This window comes from Fundulus heteroclitus, unplaced genomic scaffold, assembly GCF_011125445.2.
Source record: "Fundulus heteroclitus isolate FHET01 unplaced genomic scaffold, MU-UCD_Fhet_4.1 scaffold_416, whole genome shotgun sequence".
In the NCBI taxonomy this organism is placed as follows: Eukaryota; Metazoa; Chordata; class Actinopteri; order Cyprinodontiformes; family Fundulidae; genus Fundulus; species Fundulus heteroclitus.
The window spans coordinates 53224-81177 of record NW_023396831.1 but is presented as its reverse complement, the minus strand read 5'-3'; the positions used below and the strand labels follow the sequence as shown (position 1 = coordinate 81177).

Genomic DNA, 27954 nt, shown 5'->3' with positions numbered 1-27954 from the left:
ATCTATGCGTGAGCATTATTAAAAAAATTCCCCCCAGGACCCGCGGTAACGACAGCGGTGTTCTTACGATGGAGTATTAGGGCCACACATGAAGAGAAAAAATAATTTTGCCATGATGAGATTAAACTGGTGTAGATCAGTTGATGCAGCGATGCATTTGGCCACCGGAGGCAGTGGCGACCCACCATCTTAAAATCTATGTATTGACATCTTAAAAATGGTCTTATAGCTTAAAAGATCATCCTGTTTTGGTTGATTTTGTAGCCGAATAGAAGAGATGTTCTCAAAGCATTAAATAAGCCTTTTGACTTTTAAAAATGTTGTCCTTTTAAGGTAATTTTAAGTTACTTTTTATTAAATTTGTCAATATCCTATGGAAGTCTGGACATATGGCAGCGGTGTTTCAGGTGACTTCGCCACACCGCCACGCCGCACTGCTACATGGAATCCAGTTGGGCCTGCAATCTACAACACAGCAACATGTCTTCTGTCTGTGGACACAGTTTCATGTTGATTAGCTCAGAGGGGTAACATAGCGACTGTTAACAATAAAACATGACACTTCCTGTTGTCAGGGGGCGTGGCCTAAGAAATGTCATCATTTGCCCTTTGGATATTGTAGGAGACCTAGTGGTGATCAACTACTGAAAGTTTGGTGGCTTTGTGAGTTTTTGTGTATGAAATATAACAGTTTTGTTTTTCATGGCGAGTAGGTGAACTTTGACCCCTGCTCACGCCCCTTCAGCATGCTCAAAAACTCACCATTTTGATAACTTTTAATTGGCCATGCCATGAAATATAACAGTTTTGTTTTTCATGGCGAGTAGGTGAACTTTGACCCCTGCTCACGCCCCTTCAGCATGCTCAAAAACTCACCATTTTGATAACTTTTAATTGGCCATGCCTTATGATCAGACTGCCCGAGTTTCAAGCCGCTCGCTCAAAATCTCTAGGAGGAGTTCGATCAAATACCAATGCTGTAAACGTCAGAAATGGGGTCAAAATCAGACCTTCAATCTAAAATGGCCGACTTCCTGTGATATTTACACTATGACATTAATTGTAAATTCTGAGCGTCTTGGTGAGCTCTACCACTGTACCAAATCTCATGTCTCTACGATGAAGTAAGTGAATAGCAAAGGGTCCTTTGAAAATTGCTAGGTGGCGCCGTTGAGGCATTAGTTCACGCCCACCAAAGTTTGTTATGGATTCCTGTTGGGGGGTGGATAAGGATGCATCCAAGTGAGTTTTAAGCAGCTCGGCCCAAAAATGTGGAATTCAGAGCCAAACGTATGGCAGCGGCGTTTGAGGTGACTTCACCACGCCGCCACGCTCTCCTGCTCCATCGAATCCACTTGGGGCTGGAATCCACAACACATCAACATGTCTTCTGTCTCTGGACACAGTTTCATGTTGATTAGCTCAGAGGGGTAACATAGCGACAGTTTACAGCAAAACATGACACTTCCTGTTGTCAGGGGGCGTGGCCTAAGTGATGTCATCATTTGACCATTGGATATTAAAGAAGACCCGATGATGATCAATCACAGAACGTTTGGTGCCTCTGTGTGTTTCTGAATAGGAGATATAATAGTTTTATTTTTTGTGGCGAGTAGGTGAACTTTGACCCCTGCTAATGCCCCTTCAACAAGCTCAAAAACTCACCGTTTTGATAACTTTTAATTGGCCATGCCTTATGATCAGACTGACCGAGTTTCAAGCCGCTCGCTCAAAATCTCTAGGAGGAGTTCGATCAAATACCACTGCTGTACACGTCAAAAATGGGGTCAAAATCAGACATTCAATCTAAAATGGCCGACTTCCTGTGATATTTGCACTATGACATTAATTGTAAATTCTGAGCGTCTTGGTGAGCTCTACCACTGTACCAAATCACATGTCTCTACGATGAAGTAAGTGAATAGCAAAGGGTCCTTTGAAAATTGCTAGGTGGCGCCGTTGAGGCATTTTTCTTTTGATTTTTGTGACGACCTTAAAATACAAAATTTTTAAACAGTCACCATGCACCTGCAAAGTTTGGTGAGTTTTTGAGTATGATAAAGCCCCCAAAAAGGCCCCTCTTTAGGGGGGCAGAATAAAAATAATAAGAAACAACACAGAAACAATAGGCCTTCGCAGCGCTTCGCTGCTCGGGCCTAATAATAATAATAATAATAATAAAATCTGCAGTTACAATAGGCCTTCGCAGCGCTTAGCTGCTCGGGCCTAATAATAATAATAAAATCTGCAGTTACAATAGGCCTTCGCAGCGCTTAGCTGCTCGGGCCTAATAATAATAATAAAATCTGCAGTTACAATAGGCCTTCGCAGCGCTTAGCTGCTCGGGCCTAATAATAATAATAAAATCTGCAGTTACAATAGGCCTTCGCAGCGCTTAGCTGCTCGGGCCTAATAATAATAATAATAATAAAATCTGCAGTTACAATAGGCCTTCGCAGCGCTTAGCTGCTCGGGCCTAATAATAATAATAAAATCTGCAGTTACAATAGGCCTTCGCAGCGCTTAGCTGCTCGGGCCTAATAATAATAATAAGAATAAGAAACAACACAGAAACAATAGGCCTTCGCAGCGCTTCGCTGCTCGGGCCTAACAAGGAGATGTACATGTATATCTATTCTTTGTAAATGTTTCCACTTATTATTCAGGATTATTCAATATTTTCCTATTTATTGATCCTCAGTAAATGAAATTACTAGAGCTGCACCTTTAACCCATCAGGCTGCTGAAAGTAATTAACCAGCCTCCAGTGGAGGAGCAAGGCTTTTTGGTTTGGGGGCAACAGAATATCTTGGATGTGTGTGTGGGGGGGGGGGGGGTTTCTTGTCTCTCAGAAAGTCCCTTACCACCACTCTATAAGGGTGAGGACCCTATAAAATGTTTTCAGAGAACAAAACTACTGAATGCAATAAAATGTTGACTGGAAATGAGCTGAAGACTGAGAAGAAACCTGAAAAACAGACAAGTTACAACCTGACCTCAGAGTTTTACAGCTCAGTTCACTGCTGGTAAAAAGAGAAGAAGAACTGAAAGGAAAGGTGTTTAAACTCAGGTAAACTCACCTTGACAGGGGGCAGAGCCTCAGGTGTGTCAGTTACAGTCAGGTATCAGATCAGGAAAAACAGGTTCTGACTCCATTTAGCAGCAGAACAGAAATAAGAGAAGAACTGAAAGGAATGATGCAGGCATGTAAAGGCATGAAAGGAAAGGTGTTTAAACTCAGGTAAACTCACCTTGACAGGGGGCGGAGCCTGAGGTGAGTCAATTACAGTCAGGTATCAGATCAGGAGAAACAGGTTCTGACTCCATTTAGCAGCAGAACAGAACAGAGAGAAGACTCTGGATCAGGGTGAGTGTGAACTTGTTCTGGTTTTCTCTCTGTGGACTGTGAACAGAACCAGGAACAGAACTCAGTCTGGTTCTCCTTCAGAACCAAGCTGCTGCTTCATGTAACCGTGGTGCTGGTCAGGCTCTGATTTCCTGCTTATCAGCACCAACAAACGCTCAGTTTCCTTCCTTTGTCTCATTTCTAAAGACAAAAACTGAATGTGAGGAAATGGGAGATGATGTAAAAGCGCCTTTAGCATCGTTTGCTTTCTGAGTGGAAAGTCTAGTTTGTGGGAAGACCATCCCACAGGTTGGTTCCTTTGACAGAAAAAAAACATTTTTACCAAAAGATGTTTTACTAAATGGAACTTTCCATTCTCCACATGTAGCAGCTCCAGTTGTTCAGTAGAACCGGTACCGGTTCTCTGCTGCTTCTTCCTCATTATCTCAGCTAATGCTGATGTCAGAGACTCAGATCCTGTTCTAGATGAAGAATTGAGCTGAATCTGGAAAACTGCTTTGAAAACTCTGAAGTCTGCAGATTGTGATTTAGTTGCTGAATAAAACCTGTAAATCAAACTTTGTTCTCAGTTGATCTATGATTCTTTGCAGCAGCAGCCGCACCTTTCTGTAAAACAGGGGTGTCAAACATACGGCCCGTGGGCCGGATCCGGCCCGCCAAACAATTTAGTCCGGCCCTGTGGCTAAATGCATTATCATTATTAAAAAAAAAAAAAATGTTTTTTTTTTTCTCCCAGTGTCCTGTCTGGCAATGTGGCAATAAGAATTAACTTGTCTTAATGCCAAAAAGAGCTCATCAGATTTGACTTACACAAGTGGAGCAGTACTGCTTTTGCCATAGTGCTCCGCTTGATTTATGAATGTGAATAGTTTTATTATGATTCATGTGGGGAATATCTCAAATGTTATGGACACAACAATGGGAAAGTAGGAGAGGAAAGGAAGAACAAGAAGAAAAAAAAAACAAAAGGTGAAAGAAAGAGGAGATAAAAGGAAGAGAATGATGAAACAATTATTGAAAAAAACATGTACTTCGTTTAATTGAAAATATGCAGTTACTATATTGTCCACGAGGGGCGCTGTGTTTTAATTAGCAGATTAAGCTTCAGGTGTGGAAAAATGTTAATCATTTCTTAATTTTTATCTGTTTGATGTATTTTGTCATCCAGGACAGGGTTTTTAAGTTCCAAAAAATGTGAATAAATGTTTTTCAACATTGTACAATCACTGTGATCAGTTCTTATGCATAATGCACAAGTAAATGTTTAACTGAATAAAAGTATTGTTGAAATTGCACATACTTTTCTTAAAAACGCTGAGGTTATTCATAATATATTGTGTAAAAGTGAAATTAATTTAATATAAAAATCAACAACAAGTCCACATTTATTAGTTCTATTTAATCTTGCAATGAGTTAACTCGTGTGGCCCTCTTGAGATCAGATTAAGCTGAACGCGGCCCCTCAACCAAAATGAGTTTGACACCCCTGCTGTAAAATCTCTCTAGAGACAGTTTGTCTCCTGCAGAACAACATGTCATGGTTGCTATTTAGTTCTTTTACAACCAGCCTCTGATGACATCACAGCAGGCCACCAATCAGAGCCCTTTAGAATACGGCCATTTGTAGTTTTTCTCTCCTTTTTCTCCTGGTTGTGGATCCAGTTGCTCCTTCAGAGGCGTTTCCTTGTATTTCCTGGTTTCCTGGTTTTCTTTACGGCTGCACCATGTTTGATCCAGATGTGTTCAGTTGTCTAGCATCTGGTTTATTATCGCCTGTTGTCTTTGTTCACATAAATTCTATTTTAATTCAAACTGAAAAACTCACACGGAAAGAAAAAGACAGTTAGATAAATTTTACTGCTACAATTTTTTTAAGACTTTGGCGCTCAGACCTCAGCAGGAAACATTAGCGCTGAATTTTACTTTAATATGCATAAGCAGGTGTATGAGAACAGGGATGTTTCCCCCCAGGCCTGAAACTGGTGGTGGAGTGGAGACAGACCAAGTTGGTTCAGTCCATAGACGCTGGTTGGTGAGACGATCTGCTTGAGCTGTATTGGTGAGATCCAGTAGAATGGGAGAGCTGATACTAGTGCTTCACTCAAGGACCCACAAAGATAGATGTCCAGCTTGGATAAACACAGGTTTGCATGAACCTGTCCATGATGAGCAAGCATGAGGCGACAGTGGAGAGGAAAAACTCCCCTTTGGGAAGAAACCTCTGGCAGAACCAGGCTCAACATGGTGGTCTTCTGCCGGACCCATTGAGATGTGACAGGGAATGCAGTCAGAGTCCAGGAGGAATTCCACTCTGATAGGGACGAGGTTGAAGGAGCACCATGGGAAAGCCAGATGGAGCTTGGCTACCATGGTGGAGAAGGGATGGAGGAGGGTTGAATCAGGGTCATCTGAGTCCTAATCAGACATTGGCCAACCACTGCTTGAGCTTTGGCTGGGTAGCAGGCTGAGACGTGATTTGAAGACCTTTAAGATGAACTCTGGATGCTGATTGGGCTTCGTGGAGGTCTGGTTCAAAGCTGATTGGCTTACGCCTGGGGCAGATGAGCCTCTGATTGGATGAAGTAATTCAGTTTCTTCCGTTGAATTTCCACCTAGGCTTCATATAGTTTATTAATACTTTTAAATTGCTGCCCTAATTGACAAATATCAAAGTTTCTATGGAATGAAAACGATCCAGAAATGTTGTTCAGCAGTTCATGCAGACTAGTTTGTAACAGCGTCACTTTTAACCCTCTCATTGCCATTTATTCAGCAGACAGGACTTGCCTGAAGTTTGTTGCTTTGCCCTTTAAACAGTTATTGCTCAGTCAGAAACACAATTAATACTGAATAACTGTCAGATAGTGAAAGTTGAAGAAGTCTTGGAGAAAACGGCAGAAGGACACTCCCTGCACAGTTTGGATTCTACAGCCAAAGAAATAAATAGAGGAAAAACTTCAGGTCACCTGAATATAACTTTGGTCATAAAGGAGCTGAAACACCAAGATGTTCCTCCTAAATAAAATCTTTTTCAGAGGAACATCTTGGTTCTGATTGAGCTCATCATGGTAAAAACTTCAATCAGATAAATCCATCTCTGCTGTTCTTCTGGAGAATGACCTGCAGGATGGTCCAAGAGAAGAGTTACAAGCTGCAAAAGAGAACTAAAAGGAAGGAAAACTTTCTGGAAATTTGTGTATTTGTCCTTGATTTGAGCAGCTAAATCAGATTATCTGCCAATGGAATGAGTATTTTGATCCCTAAAATAAGATAATTAGATATACTGACCTTGAAATAAGATGATGGAGATGAGTTGATCCTATATTAAGAGCTAAATTGTATTCAGTTGGCATATAATCCTATTTAGCTGCTCAGATCAAGGGAAAAAACACTCATTTCAATCCAGTTTTACTTCCTTTTAGTTCCTTTTAGCAGTGAAGCTGCAGCATCTTTGTGGGCCGTTGTGTTCAGAACCAAGACATCAGAACTTCAGAGGAAATGTTCCTTCCTTCATTCACTCTGGATGTTTCTACAGACCTAGAACAGGATTCCAGTTCAGACCTGAAAAGGTTTCACCCTCAGTTTTAGCTTCATTCTCTGAAGAAACCAGAATTTCTCCAGATGGTTCTGAGGAGATCACCCAGCAGACATCAGGAGGTGCATGAAGTAGTGAAGGAGAGAACAATCCAGACCCAGATGGTACCTGCTGAACTCAGGTTCCTCTGGTCCTCTACACACATGATGGGAACCAGCTTTCTGCTCTACAGAACACTGACTGGACCTGAACCACTGGGAACTGACTGGTTCTGGTTCCTCTCTCAGGCTGACTGAAGTCCAGGAGATGGAGAACAGAGCAGAACCTCCAGGATCCAGCTGTCCGTCTATGAGGAGTGACTGGTCCAAAGATTACACTCCAGACTTCAGTGAAGAACCTGGACCCTCAGACTCAGAGTAAGAACCCAGTTTCTAACTGATCCTTGTGATTCCACAGAGATATAAAACATAATATTTACTCAGTCTTCAGTTTATAAAGTGAAAGTAAATTTGTTTACAACTTTAACTTAACTTAAAGCTCCATAATCATCAGCTGTTAGTCAATAAACCAGTAGTATTCACTGCAGAAACATTGGGCCTGGTTATACACACATGTACAATGGTCTTAGTCACATTGGCTGTAGGGAGAATTGTTTCCATGTAAATGTGTAAATATGTTTAGAAGCATATTCATTCATTTGTTTAAAAATGGACCTTAGAGTTTTATAAACTCATAAGTACAGCATGAATTTGGAAGAGCATTTATGTTAAGATCTAAAGGAAGGAGAAGGGGTGTGATTACTTTTGTTTTGCTTCTTCAGACCAGGACCTGGACTGCTGGCAGCCAATCAGAGCAGCTGTGCTCCAAGTGAGACTGAACATCTCCAATCAGAACTTCCTTCTATCGTCTCTGTTGGACTAATTCCTCGTCTTTAGTTGGCATTTGGGAATCTAAGTGTTTAAAGTCTTTCTGGGATCGATTATTTGCCCTGAATCTCTGGATTTCCAGCTGCTGTAAATGTAACGTCTTTGTTCAACCCAACAACCTATTGGGTTTGCTTTCAAGTGGTTCTGTTTTCAGCCCTTTGTGCTAAATGCATTAAAACTGAACATCTCCTTAAAGCTGCAGCTCATTTTGATGGAAACAAAAAGTTGGAGAAAACAACCTGCTGCACTGCTGCTTTACAGAAAGAGGGAAGGAAAGTCTGAGAGACAGAAACCTTTATTTCCTCTGACAATAGATCCCAGATTACAGCAGATATATTTGTAGAAACATGGAATATTTCTATCTGCTGTTTACTTCTAAAGGTCCAAATCAGTCCCATGTCATTTCTAATCTGTAATTATTCTCTAAAAACATCCAATCCAGTCTCTGAGAGAGAAAAGCATCTGAAATGTGAACACTACCTGTTCTAATAAGCTGTTTCTCTGGCAGATTAGAGCATTTCCTCCAGATTTCCTTCATTAAGGCTGAAAATGTTTCCAGGAAACATTTTCTGTCTCTCTGCCTCTTCTGTAGCTGCAGTGTTTGTCGGAGAAGGTCAGATAGAAGCAGAGAAATGAGGACAATGGTGACCTGATGCTAAAGAGTTCATGTTGCTGAAAGCTGCTGCATGTTTCTGTCAGCATTTCTTCATCTGATCTGCTTTGTGAATCAGATCCTGACAGTGAACAGATACTGGCCACAAAGCAGAGGCAGAACTCTGCTGCCTGACCATCTAACAAGGTTCTGCTTCTAAGGATGGATCCCATTGGTTAGCATCACATCATGTGAACTAAGAGACCTTCTAATGATGACACCTCCTGATGTTCCAGATGTTTCTGCTCCAACTTCATCACTAAATCAGCTTTTTCCTTCGGTTGTCTCTTCTTCTCTGTTCCAGCAGATGTTGGTCTGCAGGAGGTTCTAGAGGAACATCAGATCAGTCTGAGAAAGAGATGTGAACGTGTGACTGAAGGAAGTGATGAACCAGGAAGTAGAACCCTCCTCAACAGGATCTACACTGATCTCTACATCACAGAGGGACAGAGTGAAGAGGTTAATACCCAACATGAGGTGAAGCAGCTGGAGAGAGCTTCCAGGATCCAGAACCTCCATGACTCTCCAATCAGGTGCCACGACATCTTCAAAGCCTTACCTGACCAACATGGAGCCATCAGAGTGGTTCTGACCAACGGCGTCGCTGGTGTTGGAAAAACCTTCTCAGTGCAGAAGTTCACTCTGGACTGGGCCGAGGGCTTGGAGAACCAAGATGTCCATGTGGTGGTTCTGCTGTCGTTCAGGGAGCTGAACCTGATCAGAGGTGAGCAGCACAGTCTTCTCACGCTGCTCCATGTTTTCCATCCAACCCTCCAGAAGCTCCCAGCAGAGCAGCTGGCTCGCCACAAACTTCTCTTCATCTTTGACGGTCTGGATGAAAGCAGACTTTCTCTGGACTTCAACCACAGTCGGCTGGTTTCTGACGTCACATAGAAGTCATCAGTCGACGTTCTGCTGACAAACCTCATCAAGGGGAACTTGCTTCCCTCGGCTCTGGTCTGGATCACCTCAAGACCTGCAGCGGCCAATAAGATCCCTCCTTCATGTGTTGCCAGGGTAACAGAGGTACGAGGCTTCACCGACGCCCAGAAGGAGGAATACTTCAGGAGGAGGTTCAGTGATGAAGAGCTGTCCAGCAGAATCATCTCCCACATCAAGACCTCCAGGAGCCTCCACATCATGTGTGGAATCCCAGTCTTCTGCTGGATCACTGCTACGGTTCTGGAGAACATGTTGACCACAGAGCAGAGAGGACAGCTGCCCAAGACCATGACTGACATGTACTCTCACTTCCTGCTGGTCCAGACCAGGAGGAAGAAGATAAAGTACCATGGGGGACATGGGAGTAGTCCACAGGAGCTGATGGAGTCTGACAGGGAAGTTCTCCTGAAGCTGGGGAGGCTGGCGTTAGAACATCTGGAGAAAGGAAACATCATGTTCTACCAAGAAGACCTTGAGCAGTGTGGTCTGGATGTCACAGAGGCCTCGGTGTACTCAGGAGTTTGTACAGAGATCTTCAAGAGAGAGAGCGTGATCTTCCAGAAAGCAGTCTACTGCTTTGTTCATCTGAGCATTCAGGAGTTTCTGGCTGCAGTCTACATGTTCCACTGCTTCACCAGCAGAAACACACAGGTGGTGGAGAGCTTCCTGGGAGATAAATACAGTGAAACATCTCTGGATGAGTTCCTGAAGAGAATCATGGATAAATCCCTCAGCAGTAAAAATGGCCACCTGGACCTGTTTGCTCGCTTCCTTTATGGCCTCTCTGTGGAGTCCAACCAGAGACTCTTAGGAGACCTGCTGGGTCAGACAGAGAACAGTCCAGGAACCATCCAGAGAGTCATCAACAACCTTAAGGAGATGAACACTGATGCTATCTCTCCTGACAGAAGCATCAACATCTTCCACTGTCTGATGGAGATGAAGGACCTCTCAGTTTATCAGGAGATCCAACAGTTCCTGAAATCAGAGAACAGATCAGAGGAGCTCTCTTTGTTCCAGTGCTCAGCTCTGGCCTTCATGCTGCAGATGTCAGAGGAGGTTCTCGATGAGTTGGACCTGGAGAAGTACAACACATCAGAAGCAGGACGACGGAGACTGGTTCCAGCTGTGAGGAACTGCAGAAAGGCTCGGTGAGTCCAGATGTCTTCATTGACTGATGCTGATTCAGAATTATTGTTGTCCGGTTTATTCTTCATTATTCAGTCGGTTCTGGACGTTTTTGAAGCTTCAACTACTTCCTTCATACTTTGGACTATTTCAACAATCAGATTTCTAAATCTTCAGTTCATTCAGGTCAGCTCTGCTGCAGCTTTTGGTATTTAGAGATTTTGATCTTTTAGAAAGATTCAATTATCCAGAGACACATTTTAAACATTAAACAGCTCTTCACTCAGTGGGCTGTTACCCATAATTCACCTCTTTAGAAAATCACTCTTTAGGTCAGGGCTATTGAACTGATGGTCTGTGAGCCACTTCTGGCTCACAGACACAGACATAGTTCATAGTTCTCGCTGTCGCCGTAGTTCTCGCTGTCGCCATAGTTCTTGCTGTCTCCATAGCTCTCGCTGTCTCCATAGTTCTCGCTGTCTCCATAGTTCTCGCTGTCTCCATAGTTCTCGCTGTCGCCGTAGTTCTCGCTGTCGCCGTAGTTCTCGCTGTGACAATAGTTCTCGCTGTCGCCATAGTTCTCGCTGTCTCCATAGTTCTCGCTGTCTCCATAGTTCTTGCTGTCGCCATAGTTATCGCTGTCTCCATAGTTCTCACTGTCGTCATAGTTCATAGTTCTCGCTGTCGCCGTAGTTCTCGCTGTCGCCGTAGTTCTCGCTGTCGCCATAGTTCTCGCTGTCGCCATAGTTGTCGCTGTTGCCATAGTTCTCGTTGTGCCATAGTTCATAGTTCTCGCTGTTGCCATAGTTCTCGCTGTCACCATAGTTCTCGCTGTCGCCATAGTTCTCGCTGTTGCCATAGTTCTCATTGTCGCCATAGTTCATAGTTCTCGCTGTTGCCATAGTTCTCGCTGTCACCATAGTTCTCGCTGTCGCCATAGTTCTCGCTGTCGCCATAGTTCTCGCTGTCTCCATAGTTCTCGCTGTCTCCATAGTTCTCGCTGTCGCTGTAGTTCTCGCTGTCTCCATATTTCTCACTGTTGCCGTAGTTCATATCTCTCGCTGTCGCCATAGTTCTCGCTATTGCCATAGTTCTCGCTATCGCCTTAGTTCTCGCTTTTGCCATAGTTCTCGCTGTCTCCATAGTTCTCGCTTTCGCCATAGTTCTCGTTGTTGCCATAGTTCTCATTGTTGCCATAGTTCTCGCTGTCGCCATAGTTCATAGTTCTCGCTATCACCATAGTTCTCGCTGTTGCCATAGTTCTTGCTGTCGCCATAGTTCTCGCTGTCTCCATAGTTCTCGCTGTTGCCATAGTTCTCGCTGTTGCAATAGTTCTCATTGTCACCGTAGTTCTCTCTGTTGCCATAGTTCTCGCTGTCGCCTTAGTTCTCGCTGTTGCCATAGTTCTCGCTTTCGCCATAGTTCTCGCTTTCGCCATAGCTCTCATTGTCGCCATAGTTTTCGCTGTTGCCATAGTTCTCGCTATTGCCTTAGTTCTCGCTGTTGCCATAGTTCTTGCTGTCTCCATTGTTCTTGCTGTCGCCATAGTTCATAGTTCTCGCTGTCGCCGTAGTTCTCGCTGTCGCCATAGTTCTTGCTGTCTCCATAGCTCTCGCTGTCTCCATAGTTCTCGCTGTCTCCATAGTTCTCGCTGTTGCCATAGTTCTCGCTGTCGCCATAGTTCTCGCTGTTGCCATAGTTCTCGCTGTAGCCATAGTTCTTGCTGTCGGCATAGTTCTCACTGTCTCCATAGTTCTCGCTGTCTCCATAGTTCTCGCTGTTGCCATAGTTCTCACTGTCTCCATAGTTCTGCATCTGCTGCTGCTGCTGAGCCACCCACAGCAGCAGCATTAGCAGCAACAGCGGCAGCAGCAGCGGCAGCAGCCTGTTGCTCTCCTAGCTCTGCTCTGATCTCAGCAGCACCTTTCACATTACTATAGCAGACTGCAGCTTTGGGAGCTGAACCAATAACACATAACACACATAAGCCAAACACTGATGCTCACCCACACACAGAACATCAGCCATGGCCTTCTGAAAGAGGGCAAAGTGGAGCCTGGTAGGAGGTGGAGCTTACCTGAAGCTGAGCTGGCCTTCTCCTTTGCCTCCATCTGCAGGTGTGAGTGGCTTTAATGCTCAGAGTGGCTCAGAGCTGATATGTCTTTCTTTAAAACACAAGAGGCCTTTGCTCCACAATGTTCTCATCCAGCACTACTGATAAGATAAAGGAGCTATTCACTTACTTTATTAGATTTAACATGTCAAAGCATTAGGACCACTTTCCTGTTAGTGGAACTTTAAAAAGAATTCAGAGTTCAAGGGTCATATATAAAATACATAATAATGAATAAATAATGAATGGAGCATAAATCTGAAAACATTGTCCACTAATCTACCATTTTAGTGTGTGGTAGCACAAGTCAGTCTAGAGTCAAGACATCTATCAATTTTAATATAATTATGTAGATATGATAATTATTATTATACTCAATGTTCATCATAGAATAACAATAAATAAACCCAATGTTTTTTGAACTTAATAATTATTGCACATTAACAAGCTGCAACCAGCTATAAATGGTTGTAACAGAATCTTCTCTTGCAGCAATATATCAAGCTAAAACAGACTTTGTAGCAAATGAAATAGGGGTCCCTCCACTGCAGACAGCAGCAGGTAGAATGTACTTCAGCTATTATACCACTGAAGAAGAAAAGTGCTAAACTAAGTCAGCCACTGGTAAACTCCTGCAGTGGAGAGCATGCTCTGAAGGAAAGCTGCTTTATTGATGCAGTTGTAGTAACACACTGTGTTATAGTGGAAGGAACGTAACGCCGTTATCTGTTACATTATGTCATGACTCTCTTTACTAAATGAAAACTGGAGCCTCCTGTTTTCTTTTTGATACATTACCAGTAATTTTACCCAGTTTGGTCACTTCCAGTAAAAGGAAGAGGCGTCACATGTATGTATAGTTAGAGATGATTTGGAAGTGAGATGAAGTCAAAACAACCATAGTGTATTATCACTAGACACACATATGTCTAGAGATAATCTGGTGATAAATTACATAGAGGAGACGGCCAAATGCTAACATGGACATCCAGATAGATTTAGTCAGTTCTGTTGTTTTACTCTAGATGATCTTTCTTCATCTTTGTGGTTGAATGAAGCTTTTAACCAAAGCAGAGACACAGCAGCTCTGCAGTAGAACCAAGACCTGAAGAGACTGAAGAGATTCTCTGTGTGGGTCAAACAGGACATTGATGTGAAGAGCAGATGTTTATCTGATGATGACATCACTGTTTAGTCATCATCTTTTAGTCTGTTTATCAGTGTTTATTACTCTGATTTAACTACAACTGATCTGATTATTTCTCTCATCACAGACTAGTGGGCTGTAGGCTCTCACTGGCTGAATGTGAAGTTGTGGCCTTAGCTCTGAAGTCCAACCCCTCCCTGACTGACCTGGAAATAGATCAGATCTATGATCTAAAGAGAACCATTGGAGACTCTGAGATGAAGCGTCTCTGTGAGATCCTGGAGACTCAATTCTGTAAAGTAAAGAAGCTGAGGTTGGTTTTATCTTCACTGCTACTTTAAAACTTATTTTAATTAATAATTTTGTTCTGACATTTTTTTCTTTACAGACAACCTGCTGTCCAACCTGCTGTTTTGCCTTGTCAATTACTTATTTTCTTCTTTGATATTTTCAGTATTTAACATTTAACACTTAAAATGCTTTGGATTGAAAACCAAAAATTAGGAAAATCAGTCAAATGATATGAATTATTGATGGAGAGGTTTTAATTTGATTTGGGAAAGGTTTAGATAACAAGAGCAGATAATTTAGCTTTATTTTTCATTTCTCTGTCACATCTTTACATGAAATATTAATTTTTGTTCCTCCAGAGTAGTGCCAGGATCACATTCATACACATAAACAAGTAAAATAAAAATAATAAAATAGCATTATCTAAAAATGAATATATGAGAAGAACAAAGAGAGAAAATGTAATCTAAATCAAAGCGACGGCACCAGCAGGTTGCATGTTCTCCCTGTGCATGATAGGGTTCTCTCTGGGTACTCCGGCTTCCTCCCACAGTCCTAAAACATGACTGTTAGCTTAACTGGCCTCTCTAAAACCTTAGGTGTGAGTGTGTGTGTGAATGGTTGGTTGTCCTGTCTGTCTCTGTGTTGTCCTGTGATAGACTGCTTACCTGTCCAGGTGAACCCCGCCTCTCAGCCACTGACAGCTGCAGATAGACACCAGCAGCCCTCAGGACCCCATCAGGGATAAGCCTGTTGGAAAATGGTTGGATGGACGGCACCAGCAGGTTCCAGCAGCTCAGCTTTGTCCTGAAGCTGCTGTTCTGTTGGTGCGGCTCAGAGAGGAACCGTCCTCTTCAGTCTGACAGCTCAATCAGACAGAACCAGAACCAGGACCCAGCAGTGTGGCTATTAAAACTACACCACAATATTGAAAAGTAAAAAGCTCTACTGCAGCAGACGCTCTCTGGACTCAGCGGTACCGTTCAGCAACAAGCCAACAAGTTTGAGCACCAAGAAGGAAACCAAAGAAAAACTGAAAAATCATCATTTCTATTAGTCTGCAGACCATTTCTGCCCTGCAGACCATGATCCAGAGGAACATCTGGCTCCAGCTCTTCTCCTCCATCCTCCTCCTCCCACGATGTGAAAAAGGAGATGCTGGGAGCCCCATCAGCCCAGATGCTCTGTTGGCTCCTCACTTTAAATCGGCGCAGGAGAAGATCCAGAAGAACGCCGAGGAGTCAGAGACGCTTCAGGACCTGGTGAGCCTCGCTCCGGGCCGACGTCCCTCGCTAGTCTGCCGGCTGCTTGGACCACCGTGGCCGGCGTCAGGAGTTCAGGCGCTCCACGGCTCTGGACCCACCCTCTGCTCCTCCATCAGCCTCCTTCTCCATCAGCACCCTCCTCCTCTATCAGCCTCCTCTTTTCCTCCTTATCTCCTCCATCTCTACTCCTTCCCTTCTTCTCCTTCTCTCCTCCTGTCCTCCTTCTCTCCTCACAGACTGATCAGCAGAGGCTCCACGCTGCACCTCCTCTCTCCATGATTCAGAGTAGTCATTAAGACGGTTCTAGCGTCTCTAGAGCAGAGCGCTGCTCTCTTGTCAGAACTGCAGGAACTCCTGGATAAAGACGTCATTTCCAGGGTTCTCCACGGGGTTCTATTCCCTTTATTTACTGGTTCTGATCACAGAGAGACGGTTCCACGTGCTGACAATCAGACAGCTGCTGGAGAACGTTCTCCAGAACCACTGGTTCTCCTCCATAGATCTGAAGGACTACTTCCATGTAGTCCTTCAGATCTATGGAGAAAAAAGAGAGAGCAAAAAGTTAAAAGGTGAAACAGCAAGGGGAGTGGTGGCCTAGTGGTTAGAGTACAGAGCTTTGGTCCCAGAGGTTCTGAGTTCAACTCCCACAAGCTCTCATTCTGGGTCCCTGAGCAAGACCCTTAACCCCCAATTGCTCCCCAGGCACCACACAGTGGCAGCCCACTGCTCCCCAAGGGGATGGGTTAAGATGCAGAAGTGAATTTCTCCATTGTGAGATCAATGAAGTTCAATTATTATTATTAAAAACAGTAATTTCAATATAGTGCAATGCAAAACTGGAGAACAGTAGAACTCAGTAGAGTGAGGAAAAATAGGCCCTGATGTCCTCCAGTAGCCTAAGCCTATAGCAGCATAACTATAGACGTAGCTCGGTGTAACATGAGCCACTCTAACTATAAGCTTTGTCAAAAAGGAAAGTTTTAAGATTAGTCTTAAAAGTAGACGGGGTGTCTGCCTCACGGACCAAAACTGGGAGTTCCACAGGAGAGGAGCCTGATAGCTAAAGGATCTGCCTCCCATTCTACTTTTAGAGACTCTAGGAACCACCAGCAGACCTGCAGTCTGAGAGCAAAGTGCTCTGTTTGGAATGTACAGGGTAATCAGAGCTCCAATATATGATGGAGCTTGATTATTAAGGGCTTTATAGGTTAGAAGAAGAATTTTAAATTCTATTCTTGATTTAACAGGAAGCCAATGAAGGGAAGCTAAAATTGGAGAAATATGATCCCTCTTGTTGATTTTCATCAGAATTCTTGCTGCAGCATTTTGGATCAGCTGAAGACTTTGAACTGCATTTTGTGGACTTCCTGATAGTAAAGAATTACAATAGTCCAGCCTCGAAGTAACAAATGCATGGACTAGTTTTTCAGCATCACCCCTGGACAGAATGTTTCTAATTTTGGCGATATTCCGGAGTTGAAAAAAGGAAACTCTGGAAACCTGTTTAATATGGGATTTAAATGACATGTCTTGGTCAAAAACAACACCAAGATTTTTTACTTTATTACCGGAGGCCAAGTTAATGCCCTCCAGATTAAGTGATTGATTAAGAAGTTTATTTTTTGAGGACTCTGGTCCAAAGATTACAACTTCTGCCTTGTCAGAATTTAAGTGCAGGAAATTTAAAGTCATCCAGCTTTTGATGTCATCAAGACATGACTGCAGTCGAAGTAACTGATTGGATTCATCAGGATTTATGGATACATATAGCTGAGTGTCATCAGCATAACAGTGGAAATTAATCCCATGCCGTCTGATAATTTTGCCAATCGGAAGCATATATATATATATATATATTAGGGCTGGGCAACGATTAAAATATTTAATCGCGATTAATCGCACTGATTAATCGCGATTAATCGCGATTAATCGCATTGTATTTACAAACTCCAAGAATGAATTCAAAAGTAGTGTAAAGAGCACTTTTATTTTAATGTTCTGCTGCCATATGAACAAAAGTGTTGTAACATTTGTAGCACTTATCAGTAACACATATTTAGTGTAAAGCTCAACTTAAACATGTAAAACAAAAAATAGCAATAATAATAAATTAAAGCTTATTGCCACTGACAGGGAATTCTCTTTATGGGGAAAAAATCTACCAAAAACAGGCAATTTCTGAGGTAACAGCAGGGAGCAGCATTACCATTTTATGTTCAATACCAAAGTTTAACTTGGCAGTGGTTACAACTAACTTGTTTCTGTCATATTCGATGCTGGAAGAACTTTAAACTGAAATGCTTGCTAACTCGATATGCTTGCGTTTATTTGACGTTAACACGCGGTTTTTTGTTGTTGCTTTCTCGCGCGCATATAGTGAATGGCAGGGGGAAAACAGGCAAAAACACATGGATACTTTGAAACGAGAAGCGACTTCACCGACGGCGTCGATGCAGACCCCCTCCGCTCCGCTCCGCACAAAACTTGTTCCGGCCGCCAACTCACCGCCTCGCCTCGCCTCGCCTAAGCTCGCTCGCGGTACCTGCGGGAAACACCGCCTTCCGCATGTCAGCTGTGTTTTTTTCCGGCCAGCACCTTTCTTCCTCTTGGAATCTGAGGCTGGGCTGACAGCGAGGTTATTGGCGCATTATCGCCACTTACTGTTCTGATTCAAACCCCTACACCGCAGCAACAGACCTTCACAAAATAAAAGCATGTGACCAACATGCGTTAACGCGCGTTAAAGAAAATATCGCCGTTAATAGTCTAATGAGTTAACGCGAAATTAACGCGTTAACTTGCCCAGCCCTAATATATATATATATATAGTAAAGAGAATTGGTCCAAGGACTGAACCCTATGGTACTCGACAAGTGACCTTAGAGTTTGAAGAAGATTTATTATTAACATGAACAAACTGGAATCTGTCCGACAGATAAGATTTAAACCACCCTAATGCTTTCCTCTTAATTCCTACAGTATGCTCAGGTCTTTGTAGGAGAATATTGTGATCAACTGTGTCAAATGCAGCACTGAGATCTAACAGGACAAGTACAGACACAAGTCAATTTTCTGAGGCCATGAGAATATCATTAGTGACCTTCACCAGAGCCGTTTCAGTGCTATGATGAGCTCTGAAGCCTGACTGACTCCTCAAGTAGGTCATTACTTTGTAAATGTTCACATAGTTGATTAGCAACTACTTTCTCAAGAATTTTAGATAAGAAAAGAAGATTAGATATAGGTCTGTATTTACTAACTCATCTTGATCAAGAGATGGTTTCTTAAGTAAAGGTTTAATAACAGCTACTTTAAAAGCCTGTGGTACATATCCATTTAATAAGGATAGATCAATCATGTCTAAAATAGGACCACTGATCAAAAGGAATACCTCCTTCAACAACTTGTTTGGGATTGGGGTCCTACGTCCAGGTAGAAGGTTTAGATGAAGCTAAAATTTTAGATAGCTCAGAAAGCTCCACTGCTTCTAAACAGTTCAAACACTGCGCAGGTTCTAAAGATTCCTTTAGCACTGCCTCACTTACTGAGGACGAGGTAATCATGTTTGGGAGGGATGCCAATTATTTTGTTTTAAATGGAATCAATTTTATTTATGAAGAATCCCATAAAATCATTGCTGCTAAGAGCTAAGGGAATGGATGGATCAACGGAGCTATGACTCTGTGTAAGTTTGGCAACTGTACTGAAGAGAAATCTAGGATTATTTTTGTTCTCCTCAATTAATGATGAAAAATTTGCTGCTCTAACTCTGCAAAGGGTCTTTTTATACAACAATAGACTATCTTTCCAGATTAGGTAGGATTCCTCTTGGTGTGAAGAGCACCATTTTCTCTCCAATTTCCTAACATTGTGCTTCAAGGAACACAGCTCTGAATTAAACCAGGGAGCCAGCTTCCTGTGAATAATCACCTTCTTTTTCAAGGGAGCTACATTGTCTAATGCAGAACGCAATGACGAAGTCATACCGTTTACAAAGACGTCTATTTGTGAATGGGAAGAAACAACATTGCTGCTATCTGCAGGGTATTTCTGCAATACTGAAGATATTAAAAGGGGGACAGACTCTTTTAATTTGATGCAGCATCGTCCGATAAAGATTTACCATAATGGAACCCTCTTTTGGGGTGGAGAACTCAGTTAGATTAAACTCAAATGTTACTAAAAATGATTAGATAGGAAAGGGTTGTGAGGAAATACTGTTAATTCTTCACAATCAATGCCATATATCAGCACAAGGTCTAAAGTATGGAGCCGAGAGTGCGTCGGTTTATGTACATTTTGAGCAAAACTAATTGAATCTAGGATAGTTTTAAAGGCTACAATAAGGTTATCACATTCTGTGTCAACATGAATGTTGAAATCCCCCGCTATAATAACCTTGTCAGTGTTTAACACCAACTCAGATAAGAAATCTGACAAATGATCAAAAAACTGAGAGTAAGGGCCTGGTGGACGATACAAAACAACAAACAGAAGAGGTTTTATTGCTTTGCAGTTTGGATGAGGGAAACTGAGGGTTAAATGTTCAAAAGAACTGTAGTTATTAGTTGGCCTGGGACTAATTAATAAATCAGACTGAAAGATGGTTGCCACTCCTCTTCCTCTTCTCACAGATTTGGGAATGTGGAAATTTGAATAACTGGAGGGAGTTGACTCATTTATACTAATGTAGTCTTCTTGTAGCCAGGTTTCTATGAGACAAAATAAATCAATCTGATTATCAGAAATCAATTCATTAACTAACAAAGTCTTTGGAGGGAGAGACCTTATATTTAATAGACCACATTTAATTGTTTTATTTTTTGGTTCAAGGTGAGCTGTATTGATTTTTATTAGATTTTTATGGTTTGTTCCTTTTAGATCAGTTTTTGATCTGTTAAGTTTGAGCCGTGTGAAAGACACTGTCTCAATAAGATAATGGGTGGGTAACAGTACAGAAGTTTCAGAGAAGTGTGTTAAACTACGGCTCTGCTTCCTGGTCTGGACCCTGGGTTGTCAGTGTATAGAAGAACTAATAAATCCGGTCATATTCCTAGAAAGAAGAGCTGCACCATCCAAAGTGGGATGAATGCCGTCTCTCCTGATCAGACCAGGTTTTCCCCAGAAAGTTCACCAGTTATCAATGTAGCCCACGTCGTTTTCAGGACACCACCTTAGACAACCAGTGGTTGAATGATGATATGTGGCTAAACATGTCATCACTGGTCAGATCAGGCAGGGGACCAGAGAAAATTACGGAGTCCGACATTGTTTTTGCAAACCTACACACCGAAGCAACACCAACTTTAGTGACCTCCGATCGGCGTGACCGCGTGTCATTACCGCCAGCGGGAATAACAATCTTACTGTATTTACGCTTATCCTTAGCCAGCAGTTTCAGGTAAGATTCTATGTCGCCCGTTCTGGCCCCTGGTAGACATTTAACTATGGTCCCTGGTGTCTCTAGTGCCACGTTTCTGACTATTGAGCTCCCAATCACCAGGGTCAGCTTCTCGGCGGGTGTGTTGCTAAATGGGGAAAACTTGTTAGAAACGCAGACGGGTTGGTGGTGACCTGGGGGCTGAAATCTAGAGCTATGCTTCATACGAACTGTCACCCAGCCGGCCTGGTTACCCGGCTGCGCGGGTGGTGCTTCTGGAGGGCCACTAAGTGAGGTAACACTAGGTCTATGTGGCTTTGCGCTAGCAAAGGGGCGGCTATCAGCTGGTATTTCCATAGCACAGAGCCGGGTCTCCAATTCTGACACCCTCGCCTCCAAAGCTACAAAAACAATACATTTATTACAAGTACTATCATCACTAAAGGAGGCAGAGGAATAACTAAACATCTGACACAGAGAGCAGGAGATAGGGGAAGACTTAGACAGAGACGGAGAAGTTGAAGTAATAGTAGGAGAAGAAGCCATTGTGAAGCTAAAGCTAGCACCCTTTTACCACGCCAAAAAAGCAAACTGTGTGAAACATGAGGAGTTCCCAAGTGTGATGTGCAGCTACAAAGAATGTTTTAAAAGTGCTTATGTGTTAAAAACACATAAGCACTGGATTGGATTGGGGACATAAAAGCTCCACATTTGGCTTTGGAGCTTTTATGTCCCCCCAATACACCTTAAGTTGGTTGCCATCTGCCAATAAAAATCAAAAACAAAAGAATAAGACTTTTGACTTTTAACAAAAAGTTCAAACAATTAACCAATTTAGTTAAAAACAAGTGTCATTTACATAAAATCCTCCATGTTCTGCGTGGCTCTGTGGAAGTGAAACTCCAGCCTAATCCTGGCTTTAACGTTGCACTTCCACAGAGCCACAGCATCAAGGTGAGGTCCCCCCTGCAGTCTGTCTCTACAGGACAAGTAAATAGCCATCTTTGCCTCACAGATTAAAAAGTTTAAAAGTTTGGCCTTTGGCTTATTACCTTTATTTTGGCACACTCCAATAAATAAAGAAGTCGTAAAAACTGTGCCAAAAAGACTAAAAACATTTGTTAAAAGGCTAAAAATGGTCTTTAGTCTGATGCAGTCCATAAAAACATGAAAAACATTTTCAGACAGACTGCAGAAAGGACACTCGTTTAAAACAGCCCGATTAATAACGGATAAAAACGAGTTTGTGGCGATGGCACCGTGTAAAATCCTCCACTGGAGATCACCAGTTCTCTTTTTAATTGGAGGCTTGTATAAAGTCCTCCAATGGGGTGCTCTACCAGCAAGTTTATTGGTCCATACACAGACTGTGCGGTTCTGGAGGTGTCTTTGAGTCATTACTTTAGAACAGACTCCATAAACAGTTTTCTGGTCCATACTGAATTAAACCATCTTCTGTGGGTCCAGGCTGGAGAGCAGAGGTCCACTTTGCTCCAGGAAGTCAGGATCCAGGATCAGGCCAGGAAAGGAGTCCATCGGGTCTGGTTGGTTCTGTCCCTCACAGTAGTGACAGAGCAGAGCTTTTTTGTTAGCATTATTATTAATCTGGACCAAGGTTCCTTTTTAGTTTATTATTTGCTCTTTGAGAGAAGCGACCACTGAGTTGGGTCTCCATGTTCACAAGCATAGAAACAGGCCTGCAATGTAGGATTAGCTTGGGGTTTACGGGCTTTAGCTTTAATTAATAAGCATTTAGGCAAATATTATTGAACTGGGATCTCACTCTGACACCCTGAGGGTTTTTATTTTGCTGTTGTATGCAGAGAAGTGCTTGTTACTTGTCTTTATTTAAAGGTCCTAAAGTACATTTATTTTATTCACCTTTTTATTTTCCTAAATAAAGGGGGGGGGGTGTATTGTTAAAACTTTATAACTTGTGTCAAATGGTGATTTAGTCTGTGCCTCATTATTCCAGTGTTCAGTGTTTAGTGCTAAAACCTAATACCATGCATAGATCTGAAGTCCATGTTTGCACTGCAAGTCGCTGGTTCAAACCCCACAGGCTCATGCTGTGGGTCCCTGAGCAAGACCCTTAGAGCCAGAATGCTCCCCGGCACCACCCAGTGGCAGCCCACTGCTCCCTGAAGGACGGGTTAAATGCAGAGGACACATTTCATTGGTTTCCAAAGATGTGCTGAAAAATGCAGATGATTCTTATTTAGTCCAAAGCTCTGAGCTGCCCTCAGGTCTTCAGGAAGGCTGATCCACAGCTGAGGGCCGCAGGTGGAGAAAGTCTCCTCATGGTAGGTTTTAGTTCTCACAATGAGCCACCAGACACACAGAGACCCACTGAGAACAACTGAGCCAGTATGATGGAGAACATGTGAGCCCAGCAGCAGAACATGGGACTAATGTTCAGTGATCAGGGACTGAAGGAGCTGAACAGACGCCATATTTCCTTAGAGAAAAGCCTCCATGCAGGCTGCTGCTTTAGCTTGAAGATGAATCCAGAACAATGTGAGCTGAAACTCTGTTAAATGATCCATGTTTAGAACATTGTGGCTCTGAGAACCACTGTTCTAGCAGAACCCTGAGCCAGACTAGAAGACCGCAGCATTTTAAACAGACGCCAGAGCCATCAGACTTAAATATCCAGCAGCAGCAAGTGATCATGGATGGATTTATGTTCAAGTGGAGTTTATTGTTGGCTGGTAATCTCCAAGCTCTAGTGCCCATTCAACCTTAACCCCAGAACATCTTCATCACCAGCCACCACTGCTGAGAACCACACCTTGATCTGGACCTTCACACGTCATGATAACATGTTCTGGTTCTACTGGCTTTAACTTTTTAAATCAGTTCTACTGGATCAAATATCAGACATCAGTTTATCATGCTTCTGGGACTTTTACATTCAGGGACATTCATTTTCTACATTTTATCATTTATTTGTTCATGTTTCAGTTTTAACCTGCATCCTGTTGGCTTCAGCTCACATCTTTGATTCTTTATTCAGATTGAGGAGCTGCAGGTTGTCAGAGATCAGCTGTGATCATCTGGTATCGGTGCTGAAGTCCAACCCGTCCCATCTGACACAACTAGACCTGAGTGACAACAGTCTGAAAGATTCTGGAGTGAAGGAACTCTGTAGTTTTCTCCAGACTCCCCTCTGCAAACTACAGACACTGAGGTCAGGCTCCATGTTTTAGTTCTGATATCTGTGATGTGAAAGTTGTGTTGACACTAAACTGCAGACATCTTGCTGATATTCTACTGATCACAACTGAGGATCTTCATGGTAAAGTCTGCTTTCTTTTTCACTGCTTTGCTCCAGTTAAAGTTTCTTTCTTAAATAAAAAGGAATAAAAAGGATTTATTCAATAATCAGCAGAAAACATGAAACAATGAGGTGAATTTCAGTTTAGGGTTGCAGCTTTTATCCAGAACTGAGGAAGAGGATGAGAGAAGAAATAAAATACTGATGTTATATTTATTTGAAGGTTTTTAATCTCTTTAAACCTTCATCAGGTCAGTTTTTCTCCATTTTCTACAGGGTGATATTAGAATAATTGAATAAGTGGATGTAATTCAGCTGAAAAGCAAAGTTCAGATCTTCTATTGTAATAAATCTTTGCTGAGTTTGTTCCTGGACTTGGAGCCAGTTTTTAATGTTGTCTCTCTGTGTAACTGAGTCTGAGCCCTGATCTCAGGTCAGAAGCGGACAGCATTCAGATCCCCAGTGTGTATAAATGCCCCTCATGTGAAGCGGCTCAGAGGGGATTCAAGCCAGTTTAGAAAAGTGAATTTCAGCTCCTGGAATCTGTCTGACAGGAACAAATCTATAATCCCTGATTGATGCTTCAGCACTTTTAGAAGCTCCGCAAGGATTTTACTGACTAAAACACTCAGACACACCATGTCACAGTACCAGGTTCTGCTTCTGGGAGCTTCAGCTCCTAAAGTCAGCTTACATGAAATATTCTCCATGACATCATGTTTTTATGGCTGTGGAATCATTAAAATAGTTCATTTATCTACATTAATCTCCATCTGTTCATATTTGCTCCACAGTTGCTGCTGACTTGTTTGTTTTCTGTGAAACTTGAATAATTTGGCTGCAGAACCTGAGTTTGTATTGATGGAGCTGCTGGTGGAGCTGACAGAGGTGAAGAGCTGAAGTCAGCAGAGATGTCATTTAGAAAGCTTGCTGACACTAAATTGAGCTGAAATGTGCGTACGCCACTTTCCACCAGAAGTTAGGATCTCTAAAAATGAACTTGAGGGGAAAATGTGTGGTCCTTATGCCAGCTCTGACCCAGGCGTACGCTCATTTTGGAGATGGGGAAACTGGAGACGCAGATGGTGAAGTGGTGAATCACAGCCAACCTGCATGAGGATTCCTCTCAGACGTTCACTTTCACTCCATATCAGACTTTAATCAGAGATCATCTTGATCAGAAGCATTAAAACCTCAGTATTATTCATTCTGCTGCTGGTGACTCTTAAATCCATCTGGGACATTTCAGATAAATCTAAATGCCCATAAGCCATCTTAAATCAAAGTCTGCTAACATCTTCTCTGGGTTTTCTACCTTCACATTCCTCTCTCCAATGATCACCAGGGTGACGTGTTCCACAGATATTGTGACGAGGTGAGCAGCAATCACTTTAATTGCTGCAAACAGTCAACCACACGCGTGCGTAATGCTGCTGGCTGGATGCATTGGCACTGGTGGAAGACCGTGCAGATGGAGAATTGAGGAAAAGCGCTTTCAGGGATCAAAGATTTCCTGGCCAATAATGAGGACTGGCCAATGTCCTGCTTCTCATTCCCAGCATGCATTTTGCTGTTCACCACAGGGGAAAGTGGGTCCACCTCCCTCTGAGGAGCTGAAAGGCAGCTCTCCAACCCCCAGAGAGCAGAGAAGGAGGCTTTCTGCTCACACCCAGGCAGTGCTCACCTTTTTAGGGGGGAGGGGGTTAATAATGGTGGGGGAAACCTCGCTTCTCTGAATGTGGATCTGAACCCACAGCCACAGGGGAATTTCAACACGGAGCACAGCGTGGTTTACTTTTTAACAACTTATTTTAACAGTTTCTTAACAATTTGTTTTAATGTGGACAACATCTGAGCTTTTACCTCTGATTTCCACATTTAATAAATGCCTCTCTGGGAAATTTTCCCAACGTTTCTTTGCTCTTTCTCTGTGGCTGCCACGTCACCATGATGAAAAAATTATCAGCTGACACATTTTATACACATTAACATTCATGGGGTGCTTTGCATCGACCGTTTCTGCTTGAATCTGGGTGTGTAGAGGGCAGAACCTGAGCCAGAACCTGTTACCAAATGTATCGCTACAGCTGGGATCTAGAAAGGAAAATGGCTGCAGCTGTGCCTGAGCATGGTTTGATTCATCTGAATATTTTTGCCATACTCCATTTTCTTTTTCTTGGCGTTCACTTTTAGTACGGATTCCACACAAAGTTTATAAATGAGAGCCAGGACTGTAAAACCTGCTAAACAAGTTTTAACTATTGAAAGTTCTGATATTGTTGATTGTTGAAGAGCTGAAGTCAGCAGGTCTTTATTGTGCATATGTATTAATTGGTTTTCTTTTTGTAACCAGGTTGTAGTGTTTTTGCAGATTTCTGCCCAGGTCCCCCTTGAAAATGAGATCCAGATCTCAACGGGGTTTACCTGGTTAAATAAAGGAAATAAAAAATAAAAAATAAAAAATTGAAGCAGCAGCTTGTTGTCATTAATATTAATGAGAGTTCTTTAACTGGTTCTGTTGGACTGTTAGAACCTCCATCCTGGTGGCTTCAGCTCACATCTTTCATTCTATATTCAGATTGATAGGCTGCAGTTTGTCAGAGATCAGCTGTGATTATCTGGTATCGGCGCTGAAGTTCAACCCATCCCATCTGACAGAACTGGACCTGAGCTACAACAACCTGAAGGAGTCAGGTGTTCAGCAGCTGAAGGATCTTGTAAAGAATCCCGACTACAAACTGAAACGTCTGTAAGTAGATGGTTGGAGTGAGTCCAGCTGCTGTCAGCAGAACTGTTCTGAACCCAGTTGGTACCAAAGCAAAGATCCAGTGTTTCCAGTAAAGCTGCAGCTTCTCAGTGGGAGGAGAATGGTGACAGGCTTCCTGATTGGACACAAAGACAACAATGAGCCAATCAGAGGAGCCAGCAGCTTGTTGTGTTCCTGTCTTTGTGTCCATGTGAAGATGACTGTTGTTGTTGTGTTCATGTATCCAGGAAATGCAGCTGGATTCCAGCTGACAGCCTTCCACCATGTCTAGAGACAGTGGTCTTCATTCATCAAGCTGTGGAGCATCAGATCTGATCTCAGACTCTTTGTTCTCTCATTTCAACAGCAAACAGCTGATCAGTTTCATTTTAGTCACAGCTCTGAGATCAGTCTGACTGCAGCCTGCAAATCACTGATTTCACAGCCCATCATTACATTTAGTCACCATGTGGTCTTTCTACAGAGCAGAAGCTCTGCTGAAGTCCACTCAGCACATCTGGACATGTGTCCTTCTCTCACTAGTTTCATCCAGATGTGTTCAGGGACAGCCTCCATGTTTCTTAGTCAGCTGATGTTTCAGGAACAGATGTTCATGTTCAGCTTCCAGAGGCTGAAACACTCACTGATCTCCTCTGTTGCTCCTTCTTCTCTCTGCAGGAGGTGGATGTGATGATCTTAGTATAGGAGAGAAGCTGAGCTGTCCTGATGATCCAGAGGTTGAAGCTGCAGCAGTTAAAGAGATTCTGACTGGATCCTGATGATGAACTCTGACCTTAGAGATGTTGATCCTTTTTATCTGATCATGTCTGTCATTTAGTGTCTGATATAGACCAGTTCACGCGTTACGTCAGCGCTACATCCGGGTCACGGTGGTTGGCAAAAACAGTACTGTTCTCGTCTACTACATGACAAAACGGGTGATTTAGAGTGTACTTTTAGTTTGTTTATTTTTTTAATCTAAACAATGCCTACGACTTGTTGTACTCCCGGTTGCACAGAGAGACATTCCAAATCGTTGGATGTACGTTTCTGTTGTTTACCGAAGGAGGAAGGACGAAGAAAGAAATGGATATTTTCAATGAAAAGAGCGCAGGCAGACACTCCCAATGGACTGGGGGAGCCATCATACTACGACAGAATTTGCGGTCTACACTTCATCTCCGG

The 27954-nt window shown here is 42.7% G+C and overlaps 1 protein-coding gene across 1 annotated transcript; it reads left to right on the top strand.

The window, feature by feature from the left end:
- The first annotated feature begins 4285 nt into the window (after positions 1–4285).
- LOC118560296 (protein NLRC3-like) lies at positions 4286–27616 on the top strand. The gene is given in 7 exon segments (XM_036131205.1): positions 4286–4293; positions 7723–7769; positions 8788–10573; positions 13938–14123; positions 23763–23936; positions 26602–26772; positions 27448–27616. Coding segments are annotated over 7 exon segments (2385 nt in total). The 3' UTR covers positions 27461–27616.
- Positions 27617–27954: the final 338 nt, after the last annotated feature.